Here is a 16,273-nt window from a genome sequence, read left to right as displayed (position 1 = left end):
CACTTCACCCCAGGAAATCACCGCATTATCTGTGCAAAGCTGCTTTGAGACAGTGTTCCTTGTTAAAAACGCTATACAAATAAAAATGAATTGGAATTGAATTGAAATAGACTCTCCACATTGTGTATGTCCACCTCTGTTATCTACTGCAGATCAACTTCATCTCCCCACATATATCAGGCAATGGCCTACCCCAGCTTAGCATGCGACTTTCCACACCCATGCTCACGCTTACACTCCAAAGCGCTTATCTCACCACTACAGATGAAGACCCTCACCTATAGGCCAGAGCTCGTGCACTCACAAGCACGCACACATCCATTTGACCGTCCCAGATAATCCCCTCCTCCTCTCTTCATTTCTCCCTTCCCCTGTCCTCGCCCTCCTTTTGTTTTTCTAGCTTTGAGCCCATGCTAATCTTTACCCCATCACATCTGGAATGTCGTCTGCTTTTGATAGTGTGTGTGTGTGTGTGTGTGTGTCTCTACAAGAGTCTTCAAGAGACCGCAAGCAATCTATAATAAATATAGCCACAATTAACTAGTGTCACTCAATAGTTCACTCCCATTGGGTAGAAAATGCTGAGCTGTGTTGTTGTTGTGTTTCCATTTATAGTGACAATGGCAGCAATGAAAACCCAGGAGCAGCGGACCGGCCCTTTAAAATCATCCATACAAAGTAAGTGTGGAGTTTGCCATCTCTATAGATGTTTTTTTACAAAAGTTAGTATATAAACAATGGTATAAATCGTTAATAAGCTTCACATAATTAAGTGCTTTCATAGAAGTAGAATTGTAGAATTTTGTACGCCACTCTGGATAAGGCATCTGGTAAATGCCATAAATAGAGACATTTAGATACGATGTACAAAGGGAAAAGGGAGATGAACAGGTTGAAGAGGCATATAAGAAAAAAAACAATTATTACTAAATCTGTACTAAGGTATACCTGATTATAGCCAGTGTTCTATGTGAGGGTTGGGCAGTTGGCAAAGCTCTCCTGACCCAATGACCATCTATTGGCCTTCTCAGCACATTCTTTTTTTACGCATGGCTGAGGCACATGAACACACACACACACACACACACACACACACACACACACACACACACACACAGCCTGACTATAACTCCTCCACTAACATAAACAACAGACTGTCACCTTTGAACTCCTCACCTCTCATCTGCTAATCTGTGTAGCTGGTCTGTCTCATTGTATATCTGGTTGTGACCAAAATACATACATCTTCCTCTTTATCTTAGCTAATGCCCCATAAGGATTTACCTCCAGAAGAACTTTAATCCTAGACAAGTTGGTGTTCATGTCATCTTCTGCTCAACATTAGTACTAGGCTGCCATAACATATATTCTGCAATATCGCAGAAAGCTGCAATATGTTAAACATTGTTTTTAACTGTGCGTTGCGAGTATACTAAAAAGGTAAGTGTTCGAGTGCAAGTGACCAGGTGTTCAAGGTGAATGTGAAGATTTTAAAGAATCAAAGAATTCATACATTCTAACAAACTAGGTCAAAATTAAGCTTAAGGTTCTTTTTTATATTTTTAATTGCAAATCATATCATATAACAAATCAGTGGCAATAAAACTATTTGTATTATTATGATTTCTATTTAATTAAAGATTAAAAAATATATAAATCTGAAAACCGGTTACTTCTGACTATCAACTTCACCCTCCACATAGACTTTTCCTTTCTTTGCACTTCTGGCAACAATCACAGATGAGCTGGAATCAATGGTCCATATAAAATTCAAGTATTTCATAGCACATGAAAGGGGAAATGGGCAAGGTCCATGCACTGTCAAAATTAGCTGCCAAACCAAGCTTATTCTCTTCCAGGTGTAAATAAAGGTTTTTCTCAGCTTCAAAAAAACGAGTTTAGTCTTTGTGCTGACTCTCAGCATCCTCTATAAAGTACCAAACACAATATAAATAAAAAGCAGTTTAAAACAAATCTAAATAGTATTTTTTTTGTATGTAGAATATTTACTGGTACAACTATAATTCCAAAAAAGTGAGGATGCTGGGTAAAATGTAAAAATAAATAAATTAATTAATTAAAAAAATACAAAATAAAACTAAAAAGAAACAGCTGAAGAAACATTTCCCAACTAATTAGGTCAATTAGCAACAGGTCAGTAGCGTGATTGGCTATAAAAAAAAAGAGCATCTTAGGCGGAAGAAGTCTTCAGGCTTCTGAGTCTCTCAATGTAATGAAAATCACTGCATGTGCTAAGAAACACCTCACAGTTCATCGTGTTAACAAATGTGAGGTAAAACTGTCATGCAAAGAAAAAGCAATATGTAAAAATGATCCAGAAACAATTCCATCTACATCGATTACCACAGCATGGCTTAATGGTGGAAGAGTCCAGGTTCTATAATGGAGACTGCAAAATAGCCCTTACAACATTTGAAGACATTTGGCACATCATAAAACAAAGTGCAACAAAGAAGACCCAGAACTGTTGGGCAGCTAGAATCCTGTATTAAACACAAATGGGACTATATTCCTTTCACAAACCTCCAGCAACTGGTCCCCTCAGATGTATATTGACTGATGTTAAAAGAAGAGTGGATACTAGAGCATTGTTTTAAAATGGCAATTTCCTAACTTTTAATGAAATTTGCAGTTTATTTATTTATTTATTTATTTTAAACAGAGTCCCAACTTTTTTTTAAATTAGGTTTATATGCATACTCAAGTATAAGTATGAATGCCGTTGCATGACCATGATTTGATTGCAAACTCGTTCTTTTGACAGATGATAGCCGTCCTATTGCACAGGGAAAAGCCGTTCAGTTTCGTACCATTGCGCCTAAAGCTCCAACACTGGGTTCATCTTCTGCAGTGATATCCAGCCAACCATCCTCTACCCTTCCAGAGGCTTCTACAGCTGTCAGTCCCAAATCCATCTTAGTACCTGCACAAAACTTTGCGCTTATGCAGGTAGCTGGACAAGAGGGTACTTTCTCATTAGTGGCTTTGCCTCAGACATCACCACAAAGTCTAAAACTACCTATTCCCAGGTTTCAGTCAATGCGAAGCCAGAGAACTTCAGAAAAGGCTAGCAGTAAGATACAGAACTCAGCCAAGGGGGGCAAGCTTCCACAAGCAAAGTCTGCACTGAAAACCAATTTGGGTGTTTCCAGTTCGCCTGAGACCCCAGAATCATCATCTGAGCAGATTGTTGGGATAGGCGCTGCTGATTCATCTGAAAACTTGCTGCCAGATAATGCTGTCTTTTGTTCAGGGTCACCGATAGACCAAGCTGTGAAAAGAAATGTTGATTCTCTCAACAAAATAAGCTACTCCACTAGAGCCACTGCCACTGCACATGTTGCTCCTGTCAGTAACAGCAAAACCATAAAAACAGAAGGTACCTCTACAGGAAGTGCTATTACTGTCCTTTCCCCCACTATCTTCAGCAAAGCTGTCCAGATCATCCCCTCACCCCCCAAGGGAAAACTCCCCATCCTGCCATACGCCAAGGTGAAGAATTCCCTTTTACCATCCACAGGTCCTGCCAGTACCTTGTCCCCAGTGAAAGCCCCATTGATTCAACCCAAAAATGGGCCAAAAAACTATTCGGACATCAAAGACTTGGTCTCCAAAGGCAGAATCAGGAGTACAAATAGCACTTGCTGCAAGAAACCAACAGGCAAGAAGAGAGGGAGAAAAAGGAAAACTGTGGAAGACATTCTGTCTTTTGAAGCAAAGAAAAAGAGATCGTTGTCATTTTTCTCTAGGAGAGTGCCAGAGAAACCGCCATCTAGTACCAAGTCTTCTTCCTCACAGGATAAGGTTGTGGACATTTCAAAAAAGTATCGCAGTATTCGGCCAAAGCCAATCTTTTTTATGGAAACCACTGTTCCTCAACTTCTACCACTAGCTTCTCTCTCTAGCTCTAAGAACCTTGACCAGAAACTTGTCATGGGGCAGGAGATGTCAGGAAAACCCCTAAGCACTGTCCAGTCAGGCTTAGTGTCTATACCTTCCCAAGGTCAGCAATCTATGGCAGAAACTGGAAACTGTGGAGGGTTTGCATATGTGGGTAGTCGCGCAATCCATCGATGTACTACCTGCAGTAGGTGTTTTCAGTTTAAGCATCACCTACAGAGTCACATGAACAGCCACAGTAACCTGAGACCATATGGCTGTCCGGTGTGTAGAAAAGCCTATGCTCACTCGGGCAGCCTAAGCACACACATGAAGCTTCACCATTCAGAGGGGAGGCCTAGGAAGAGCCTCCGCTGTGAGTTCTGTGAGAAGGTGTTTGGGTATGTTGGCGTGTACTTCAGCCACCTTCGAGAAGTGCACAGGGTCATTCTTACTGTGGAGCCATCCATCCGTCAACATGAAGAGAATACACCCATTGAAGGGTAAGACTATCTATGAAAGCAATCCATAGAAACTTGATTATTACCTAGTCCTGATCATGGTGGAACATGTGTGGTCCTCTTAATTCCAGAGAAAGATAATTGTGATGAAAATACATACAAAGAATAGAAATCAGTCTATATAATGGTGTGCTTAGAGGCAAGCTGCTTCACAACCTACCGATACACTGCTTAGCCTAATTTACACTTTTTTTTTTCTTTTTTTCTTCAGGTGTGTCGATTCTGAAGACCACACTTCAGAGCAGCGTGAGGATCCTGTGGAGTTACAGATTAAGTGTGGCCGCTGCCAGGCAATCACACCCACCTTTGCTGACATGAAGCTACACTTATTGTATGTGCATGGTGAGGAAGTCCAAGTCCATCTAAAAGAGGGGGCCATGCATGAGGGACGTGAGGCCGAGAACGAGCTGGTTAAGCACGCAGCCCACTATTGGAGGCAACTCAATGAGAGGCGCAACTTGGTTCGGTGCGGAAGTTGCGACGAGGAGTTCTTCACATTCTCCAAGCTTGAGCGCCACCTGCACGCCCACCACCACGGGGTTATAGAGAGTCAGGAGGAAGAACTGGAAGTGAAGAAAGAAAGTACAGAAGAAGAGTACTTCTCTGAGGGGTCTGTCAAATGTGTGACCCTAAGAGCAGGGTCACAATTTAATTGTATACTGTGCAGTGAGGTTTTGGACAGCAAGCAGGAAGTTCTGGAACATTGGAGGAGGATTCACAAGTGTGAAAACCCAGTCATGCTCTGGGAGGTTCTGGATTCAAAGTGAGGATACAAGTAGCATTCGACCAAGCAGTATGCATGGAACATTTTCATTAGTTTCTTTCATATTTTTTTTAATTTGAGTTTTGCACAGTTTTGTTTTGATACTGAAAGGAAAATGTAACTGTTAATTTAAAAAGTTTGCTTTTTATATAAATTGTAAAGTTCTTTTTTTTTGGCATGTATGTGTATTTGTTTCTTTGCAACAGACACAGTTATGGAAGAATCGACTTCTAGACAGTCTTTTAAAATTCAGCTTTGAGCATTATAAATGCACCTACAGCGGTGGTCTATAATCTGAGACCACAAGTGAAAATGCTTTTGTTAGGATTTCTTTGTTTTATTTCTTTTTGTTTGTTTTTTTTACTTTAAAATACAACACCCAAGTTTTTCAGGTTCATTCATTTTGATAAAGGCTAATGCCATGTGAACACATGCTACAGTGGATAAAATAAAATGGTATAAACTCTGAAATTTTGTACAAAGGCATTAATGGGCAAATTGTACAAAAGCAACATATTGAATAATGAATAGTTTATATGATTTTTTAAAACTTTTTTCCTCAAAATTCTAAAATTGTTTATTTCCATTTTTAAATTTACCAATCCCAATATGGTCCCAGACTTTTAAAATTTTTGCGATGCAGGGGAGCGATCCTTTGGAAGCTAATTAATAATGCCTGATTGGGCCAGGCAGTATTTGGGAAATGCATAAATACCAGGACAGTTAAATAAAAATCTAATTGATAAGCTTATGTGCAAGGACACAAAAGGAAAAGTTTAATCAAAATGGCAACGCACTAAATATCTAGCATGAATATGCTAGGCAGCTAAAATTGAAGTGAAATATCCCTTTACCTATGTAGCGTTTGGAAAAAGGATTCAAGCTGGAAAGCAGCTCAAAGTAACATGAAATTTGGTTTAAGGTCGTATAAGTTAAGTTGTACAGTAAGGATTACAACATGGTGCTGGTAAACTGCATTTACCACTTTGTTTATAGACCGCCTTTTTGACCCGCATCCTCACTCTAGACTTTGCTACACTGCTACCACCTGTGCTGAGGACTTGGTCGTGAAATTCTTCAAGCTGCTTATCTCACTTAAAGAAAGAAAATATATTCTAAAAATCCTATTTTATATACAGTTTCTATTCTAAAAGTAACAGTTCTTGATGTGTATGTGGGAAAGTGTGTCGTGTATTGTTTAAGATGTATTTAAAGACTATTTTCGGTTGAAAGAATCACAGGGTAAATGAATGTACCTTAACTGTTTCTAAACCCTACCAAATGTTTTAATATAAGCCGGTTAATATATATGTTCCGAAATAGATTCATTGTATCTCTATATAGATATATACACAGATAAATTGAGAATAGCTTATATATTTGCAAAGATGATAGTTTTGCTGCTGCTGTATCTTGCCTAGAAAAATGCTTCTAAGATATTAAACTTTTATGCCACGTCTTCTATTCAGCATAATTTCAGCTCTTGCTATGTACTGTAAATGCCTTCTTGCTTCTTATAAAACTTAGGACATCTCATTCTCTAGACACAGGTCAGGTCCACTTTGTCATCTTGGACTTGACATACATTTCAGCGTAACGGCAATTGCCATCGTGTTGCTGTGGATGTTGAATGTTTAAATGTCTAGAAAATTCCCAGACGCTGCTTAGATTTCTCACCAGCAATCATATTTTTTTGAAAAGAACAACAGTGCATGAAAGCATCTGAGAACTGCCTCTTTGATATCAGACTGTTTGTCTTACAGACTGGAGTTTAGATTTAGCTAGTTTGAGTGAACAACCTTGAGCTGGTGTGAGTGATTTTCTTGTGGTTTGTGATGGTGATTCTCTCAAGAATCACACACGAGATGTTTTGATGTAAGCTGAAGTTTCAAAATGTGCACAAAAACGATTTTGATGTCTAAAAGTGAAAAGAATGCGGTGTCATCTTGCCAGCGATAATTACACAAGTCTGTTTTATGTGGCTTTTAACCTAACTTGTGCATGTGTGCTCCTGTCCCTTAACAGTACAAATAAATCCACATAAATTATTGGTGCCTAAATAAAAAGAAAGTGATAGTGACATTGATTGATTGATTTCTTTGTGTATGATCAGAAGAAATAACACTATATGCAAAATGACCACATAACCTATGAGTAAATGGTTTGAGGATAAATAAATGGGAGACACACTATGGATAAAAGTATTGGGGTACCTGAGTTTTTGAATCCATATGTAGTTCTGCTCAAACTGTTTAAACAAAGTTGAAGACACATAATTGTTCAGTAGCATAAAACTTTCTTTTCACTTAAACTAGGAGATCCAAACCTCCTCAAGCATGACAATATCCTTTTGCAGTAAGCCAGGTCCATGAAGATTTTGTTTACATGGTTTGCAGTTGAAGATCTTAAGTTTCCTGCTATTGAACACCTTTAGGATGATTTGAAACGCTCACTGCACCCAGGCCTCCTCACCTCACCTACACTGGTACTTGGCTTTACCAACACTGGATGAACGAGCTACAAATCTCCACAACCGCACTCCTCTTCCCAGAAGAATGGAGGTTATTATAATAGCAAATGGGGACTAAATGTTAAATGTTTAATTTGCTTTAAAAAGCACGCTGGCACACCACAGCAATGTGATAAACAGCTGGGATCGTCCAATGTGCTGATAATATGTAGAAGTATTGCACATGGGTTGGGTTTTGAACAATATAGGGGAAATGTACTGTAATGTTATAAAGAATTAACTGAGGTTTAAAGGATGTGTTTTTTTTATAATATGCATTGCTGAAAAATGATAGAATTTTGGTGATGCGTGAAGTGTCTAATTTTATTGTTCATGGGAATGTAAATAGCAGTGGCGGGCCTTTGGTACCTGGGCCTTCAGTGGGACTTACCCGACTTGATCCACCTCTTGATACCACCACTATCACGTCGCAATTATAGAAACCATCAATACTATACAAAAACGCAATATAACAGCACATGGCATTACAGAGAGAGAGAGACATACCATTTTACTTAAGCAAAAAACCCAGTTCAGACAATTCCAAACCTCTACACTACAACCACAACTGTGCACTACATCATCTGGAGTAGTTCTGAATCAATATGTGTCTAATAACATGACAAAAACATGAAAAATAAATAAAATACAACCTACTCACCAGAGATGCAGACTCATAATTTGCACCGCTACTCAGAGGCGGTAATCCAGTGGTACCGCTCGTATTCACTGGTCTGGAAGTGGTGAACAAACCATTTCCTGAGCTGAGACAAGCTAGCTAGCTTCGTGGTTGGCCGACCTCCTAACGATGTCTAGCTTTTCTTCCAAATGTATTTTTAAGTATGTCCGAGACCAAATCACTTCCTCTTCCTCCGTCAGCCATTGTAGGCATAAAAAAAGTCTATTTCTGATGTATTAATGTGTGCAGGGCTACAGATGTGTTTTGCCAGTCGAATTTGGCTGTAACAGTTTCCCTCTGACCAACCAATCAGAGGATGGAAAAAATGCTCCATCCTTCTGGGACAGCTAGCTGACCCTGTGAGGTGAATATTAAATCTGATTGGTTAAAGAAACAGACCCATTGCTAATATAATCTAAGATAGATCGGCCAGCACTACTGATTCTGAAGGCCCTGGGCAGATTAGATTGACATGGCAGCACATAGAGCCTGAAATCTGATTGGACAAAAAAAATCTAACATCCACATACACGTACTGGAAGCAGTGCAACAAAGAGAAACACTATGAAATGAAGACAATAAATTAATATAATTTCATGGAATAAATATTAGAATTTAGGTTGTGAATGTAGGTCACTGCTTCTGATAGTGTTTAGGAGAGCAGAGAAGGCTTTGCTGGCCCTGACGGCCCACCACTGGTAAATAGTCTGTGTAACTTTTATACACCGAGATCACCTTCTCCTGTGCATTGAACACAAGAGCTTATTTTAATGCCATGTACAATATGGTCTAGCAATTCTTTCAATCTCATAGGTTTCTAACAGACATGAGACTGGCACAAGCAGTGTTAAACTGCATGGCCTGAGAGAAGGTGGTGTCATTAGGAATCTAAATTGAATGAATCCTAGGTAATGGGGTTACAAATACAATGTAAGTTTATGCTGAATCACAGTGAATTCTAACACACTTAGAACAAAGCACTATCTACCCTCTTCTGGATAGTAGAAACACACAGATGTGCACACCTAGATCTGGGAATTTTTCAACCATTCTTCCTGGTAGATACACATTGGGTGGTTGTTCTGCTGCAAAGAGCTGAACCTTCTTCTCATCTGCACTCTGGAGCAGGCTTTCTTCAAAGAGTTCACCAGAGTGCATGCTGTGTGCCTTTATAATTTATATCCAATCAATTACATTTGTCACAGGTGGACTCCAGGCAAGTTCTACAGACATCTAAAGATAATTATACAGAATGCACCTGAGCTCAATTTGGAGAGGCATTTTCTTCAGTACTCTTGCAATAAAAAAGTCTAAATGCATGTTTATACTATTATGTATTTTTATGAGTAGGTAAAAATGTAAAAAAAAAAGAAATACATAAATTATCGTTTGTAAATAAAGTTTTCAAGCGTGAACCAAAGCCACTGCATATCATCATATAAAAAAAATCTAGAGGTAAATTATAACACACATGTAAAGACGGATAACATGGCTGCATTTCTATCTTTTCTCAAATTCAGTCAATAATTATGTCAACTATCTTTATTAATGGCATGTTTCATGGTCTTCATGACAGTCGAAGAAATCCAATATTTGTTAGCATAGACATATTGGTGAGACGGGCTGAAAAAGCTTAAAAGCACACAACATTAGAGGTGTTTTACTTTGTGTAATAACCTAATTTGCCCCTTAAATTGCATGCAACTACAGCCTGGGCTAAAAAGAAATCAGCTCATTAATTCTTCATACCATACTCTATTATTTATTTATTTATTTATTTAAAAAAATTACAATTAATAAAAATTAACTCTATATTGTGCCTTCTTTAATCTATAAAAGACAGGGAGGCTTAGCCCTACTTATTCATTTATAAACTGTGGAAAAACCCTAAAGTAGTGACACCCCATTTAAAAGAGCATCGTCTTGAAGAAAAAAGTTAAGAAATACAGTTATATTAATACATTCACTGATATTAGTTTTAAGATATAGTATTACTGTATATCCTCATTATGTCACAATAATGCAATATTATTTTGAAATTAATTTCAGTGTGTAAACTTCTGTTTTCAGTGCTGTGTGCTTGTTTCTAGGCTTTTACATTTTTTTTTCCCACTTCGTTCAGTCAACCTGAGAGAGCATGCACAAAGGCAGTGCGGGAAATAACACGAGGGCCGATGCATATTTCTCTTTAATCATCAGCGCACTCATGCTTTTATTCTCTCTTTAGCTCTTTCTCTTTACACCAGGAACATGATCAGTCACAGGAGATCAAAGCCCATCCCTCTAACAGGATTATGGGATAGAGGGAAGAAAGGGGGAGTATATCTGTTTTAGAGGAGAAGAGCAGGGAGACAAGTAGGGAGTCAGACACTAAAGAATGGGGACCATAATATAATGATGTAGACAGGTAAGGAGTAAGTGGACCGAAGACAAAATTCTATACAACGATTGAATTTCTCAGCATGGGTCAATGCAGATATGCATTTTCAATGCCCAGCGTGCACACACACGCGCACGTTTTAGCTACTCTTATTCAAAAGGATAGAAGAAATGCTGGTGATTATGAATTCTTCATGCGCACTGATGAATGGTGACTAATGATAGCATGAATATGGCTGATGAACTCCACATGTGCCATTATGTAAGAATTTGAATGTGGCATTTCACTGTAGTGAAGATTTAGGTTCATGGACGTAGCATATACCTATTGAATAAAAAAAAAAATCACTATTGACTGTTTAATTGAATGCATTTGTGCTTGGAACTTCTTAACTTTAGGTAAAAGAGACTGTAGATCTGGGCCTTTTTGCTTCTGTTCTTATTATTATTATTATTTATGTAAAGGAGAGAGAGTGTGATAATAATGTGATGTACACACATATTTAAGAATGATATTTAGGCTTTGTGAACTTCACTCCTGCCTTCTTTAGGAAGAGTTTTGCTATAAAAATATCTCAGGTTAGCCTATGCTGCGCCTGTATAATAGTGTTTATGGATTATTCAATTAACATAAATATACCAAATAAATAATGATGACTGAAAAAGGAAACTATTATTTTACTAAGGAAATGCAGTTGGTAATACTGAGCCATTTGAAATGATACACACTGTATTCATATTGTGATTATGGACGTAAATAATAAAAAAAAAAATAAATAAAAAAAAACACTTTCAGTAAACAACCTTTTAATTGAAACTTTTCACATGCATTCCTACTTCATGCTAAATAAGAAAGCAATTACTTTTTCGAAAATGCTCTCTAAAATTTTCCGAACAAGTCAATAATGCCTTTTGTAATTTCCACGGATTTTTGAGGTAAAATGGGTGTTAAATGTTGCCTATCAGAAAGCGATTACTTCTCTCCATCTTATTAATTCTCTCAGCAGGAAATAAGGTTCTATGCTTAGCGTGCATCACAAGCTCATACACTAAAATGGTAAAGGAGTAATGCAGAATTTGGAGTGTACCTGTGGAGATATGGGAAGAGAGAAAGTGAGTTTCAATGTCACTGCCTTTTGCCTTTCTATGCTCTTCCATGTGAGCTTGGTGGTCCAGATGGCATAGACTTACTATGCTCCACTGGGTCATCTACAGACCGCCCAGAGGGACAGCAACCATCTGCCCAATGCTTACTCCATCCACACCCAACCTTTGACCTGAAACAAACCACAAACAGTAGAAATCACTGGAGTAGAACTTTCATTTTAGACCTTTCTTTCTGTTTACCTCTCCAAAGACTTTTCACAGTAGTCAAGGCTAACTGACTATTAGATCATTGGACTATGATCTAAGTTCACAATGCTGTAAGATTACTTCATTAATTTTACATTTTATATAATTCCAAGACTAAACGCAACATAAGTGGGCTACAATGATGCAATCCTGTATTACTGTATTCAGCTTCTTGACTCAGCAGTTAATAGTAATGATTATGTTTTGGACATATTTGATTTTTACTGTATAACAATTGTAGATCCTACAGAATCTGAAGTTTATATCTATTTTTTAATTTTGTTTCTATCAATAGCTTGTTGAAAAATGCATTATATTTAACACTACATGAAGAATAAACATCATAAGAATGATATAGGGCAGTTTAATGACAAACCAATTTATATAATTTGACTGGGTGATGTATTACTATATAGACCTGGGCAAATAAAAGGGACCAAGCTAAAAATTTATTAAAGTATTAAAATTTAATGGTGTTAACAACAACTGACACTAACACTGGTCAAGCTAGAATTAAACAGATATACTGCAGAGAGTTTTCTTTGTCCTTTTAAATTGTTGAACTAGAAATAGGAAAATATTGTCTACTTGTATGCAACGATAAAATCTTGATAATGAGTAATGAAATATTTGATGTGAAATCTTACACATGACTGGATTCACTACTAATCAACTTAACGCCATCAACACTGCTTCAATCAGCACTGACTCTTCTTTCTGTAAAAAAAGAATTGTCTGCAATTTACCCACAAAAAGCATTTTAAAGAAATTACAGTGCTGAATTGTCCCATGCTATATCCATATGTCTGCTCATTTCAGCTTAATATTTGACTATTTGGGTAACATTCAGTTTCTTCTTTAAAAGCATTTTGGGAACTTCGAATAAGAATTAGCCAATGCCCTAAATTTAAAAGAATAGTTTACTGTAACAAACTGGCTTTATCTGTTCTATATTGTTTTGCGATTAAATCAATTTCGAAGGCTTATGAAGGTCCCCAGCTAAGAAACCTGAGCTATTTTGTCATAAACACTCCTCAATCTACCTCTCTTGGGCTTTTAATACAGACAGGAGTGCTCTTGCTTGCAGTCCTGCTGGGACAGCAAGTGTTCCCCCTGGAGAAGACCTGGATCCCAATTCAGCAGTCAGAATCGCTCACACTCGTCATTTTGCACTCTCTAGCTTTGGTTCTCTTTTGTAGTGTTTCTATAAGTCACTTTTCTGGCAGCTTTGCTTAGTCCTCCCTTCAGAGGGACAGCAGGAAAAAGGAAAAATACGCACAGACATGAAGAGAATAAACAATGTGCGAAAAGATAGATGTGTGTAAAGGGGACAATTACTTTGAGTTACTGAGTAAATAATACATACATACATACAGCACCTTCTATCACCACTCAGAAAGTCTTACATCACAAATCACTTTGCATTTAATCATCAAAAAATATATACAAGTGTGTGTGTTTGTGTGTATATATATATATATATATATATATATATATATATATATATATATATATATATATATATATATATATATATATATATATACAGAGAGAGAGAGAGAGAGAGAGAGAGAGAGAGAGAGAGAGGGGAGGGTGTTTGCTCTTAAAAGAAAAAAATCCACATATTGAGGGAGTGAATGAAAAATTATTAAATATTAAATGTTAACATATTTTTATATATATGTAATACATACACACACACGCACACAAACACTTACATACATACTTGTATTACTCAAACAGGGTCTAACAAATGTAAACTATTTAATTACATTTTTCCTTTTATGTAGTTTTTTTTAATCAATTTAATTTGTGCCAATTAGATTGATTGCCCAATTTAATCAATACAATAAAATGTGTATTGCATTAATTAGATTTATTTTATTCTATTTTATTTTTATCAAATATTTTATATATTATTTAACTGGACATGCATTTTTATTAAAATTATTTATAAAATGTAACTGTTGATGTTCACAAATGTTAATAATAAACTGCATTAATAAAAAAACAACAAGCAATATTAAATTATAAAAAACGAAGTATGCAACATGAAATCATGAATTTTGTGTACCATTACACCTCTATCTATCTATCTATCTATCTATCTATCTATCTATCTATCTATCTATCTATCTATCTATAGACTGTACATGTTAGAAAGAATAGAACTTATGGACATATATGAAGCTCTCCATGCATACATTTATAATATCTCCACAATCTTCACAATCTCCAAACTTCAGGTAAGCAGATGTTTTGCATTTATTTACATTTAATTGTACTCCAAATATATTGTGCTTTATTCCAAATAAATCAATTTCTGGCTTCTGGTGTATATAAATTCTTTTTCTAAAGTCAATGTAATTTCTCAATTTTTATTACTTTTTTATTCACTTTTTATTTGACAGAGTTTTCCATTTTTATTGGTACACAATGAGCAGTCACTTAATCCACTGAAACTCTCACAAGAGCTGTTGGGTTACGTTTGTGGTCTTGCAACACAATCATTTCATGCGATTTATGTATTTACATCAAAGTAGTGAGGAACGGCATGTTTTTTCCCCTGAAATCCAGTAAAGAGAAAAAATTTCTCTGATTGTACAAGTAAAGATCCATTGAACCTTATTGCAACTAATAGCTAACATATGAAAATCTAAATAATTGTGTTCTTTTAGCTAAAAAGATGATTCTAAAATCCACAGAAACGTTTGGTTTCTAAGAGAATGGGGAGCAGTGAGAGGAACTAAACGGCGCTAACTAATCAAATGCGGTGAGGAAGTACAGTTGTACTTTACATTAAGCACTTAACCTTTCTGTTCAAACTGGTAGCTGTAGCTCATGTTGCTGATTTCCTAGTTGTGCATCAGGGAGCCATTTACCAAATCCACAATAAGTCTTTGAATCCATAGCAATGTCTTTAAACCATGTTCAGTGTGATTCAATACAAAAATGACTCACATCCCTCACGATCGAGGACTAAAACCCACACCAATTGTTGGGTGCTTGAAGGTATGACATGGAATGCAAGGCTGCTCCAAGTCTAATGTCCTGGACCATTGCATACTAAAAATGTGTGTGTGTTTGTGGGAAAAGAACTTGCAGGTCTTTTCCCACTGTTTGAAGTGATGTAATGCTCTCTAGCTCTCTTGGACAGACTTTAGCTGGGGAAAAGGCCCATTGCTGCAGGCAACAAAGAACGCCAAGAAACAGAACCTGCCAAAGACAGCCGTCTATCATAACAGCAATACAAAGTTTTATTGCAGGTGTGTGTATGTGAAATACACCATATGCTTCAGAACACAGCAAGGCCTATGATTTTTTTTTCCAGTCATAAACACAAATATTAAAACTGAGGAATGACCAAGACAAAATACATTCAAATCAAGACAAATACATTCAAATATGTGGCCCAAGTAAAGTTAGATAATTTCCTGTTCTTCTGCACAACACTTTTTTTAATGTATTATGTGTATTGACTTTGTGATTCAAATAAGGTAAAATGAGTGTTAAAACAAGGACCCTGAATGTACAGTGAATGGCTGAAGGGTCTCTGGGACATGACCAGGAAACAGTTAAATGGAATTTAAGACGAAAAGTGAAAACAAAAATAATAAAAAAAAAAGAAGATATGTTTTATACAGAAATATTTGATCATCTGCAGCAGAAAGGTAGTTTTTAAATCCCAGTCAAGTATTTGAGCTTACTAATTGACTATTTTGAACCTCTGCATTGTATCTAATACATGTTTAAATATTGGTGTAACTTGTAATTTACATATATAAATGATACTTAAAGTAATTTTTTTAATCTGTTTTCTAGATTGTTCTCTGTGTAAAGAGATTCCATTTCTTGAAGCAGTACATTCTGTGACCTTGTCGATGTGATCTCAGCATTCATCCAGTCTTCTTATCACAGTCATGACTTATCCAGGACTAAAATGAATCTCACATCAAGAACGGTAACATTAGCCCATTAGAAGCCTTCACATTATGCCTTCACTATCATTTTAATGTGAAGAACAACAGTATTAGAAAATAAATGCATGATAGGGCATGCTGAGAAAGAAAATCATCCACAGCATGTGGTGTAATGTGGCTTGTCCTGAAGTGTTACTATTACCACCCTCTAGTTTTTGATTAGTTTTAGTATTTTTTAGTATTCTTTTA

The 16,273-nt window shown here is 36.7% G+C and overlaps 1 protein-coding gene across 1 annotated transcript in view; it reads left to right on the top strand.

Annotated features, from left to right (window-relative positions):
* The window catches only part of znf438 (zinc finger protein 438), a 45,804-nt gene extending 38,538 nt beyond the window's left edge, over positions 1-7,266 (top strand). Inside the window, exons 2-4 of the mRNA XM_046854339.1 lie at positions 616-678; positions 2,786-4,403; positions 4,633-7,266. Coding sequence (XP_046710295.1) covers positions 616-678; positions 2,786-4,403; positions 4,633-5,188 — 2,237 coding nt within the window. The 3' untranslated portion in view covers positions 5,189-7,266. The remainder of the gene's footprint in view (positions 1-615; positions 679-2,785; positions 4,404-4,632) is intronic.
* The last annotated feature ends 9,007 nt before the right edge of the window (positions 7,267-16,273 follow it).

The sequence above is a fragment of the Silurus meridionalis genome, chromosome 7, assembly GCF_014805685.1.
Source record: "Silurus meridionalis isolate SWU-2019-XX chromosome 7, ASM1480568v1, whole genome shotgun sequence".
In the NCBI taxonomy this organism is placed as follows: Eukaryota; Metazoa; Chordata; class Actinopteri; order Siluriformes; family Siluridae; genus Silurus; species Silurus meridionalis.
The sequence above is the reverse complement of the archived record's forward strand: the minus strand, read 5'-3'. Positions and strand labels throughout refer to the sequence as shown.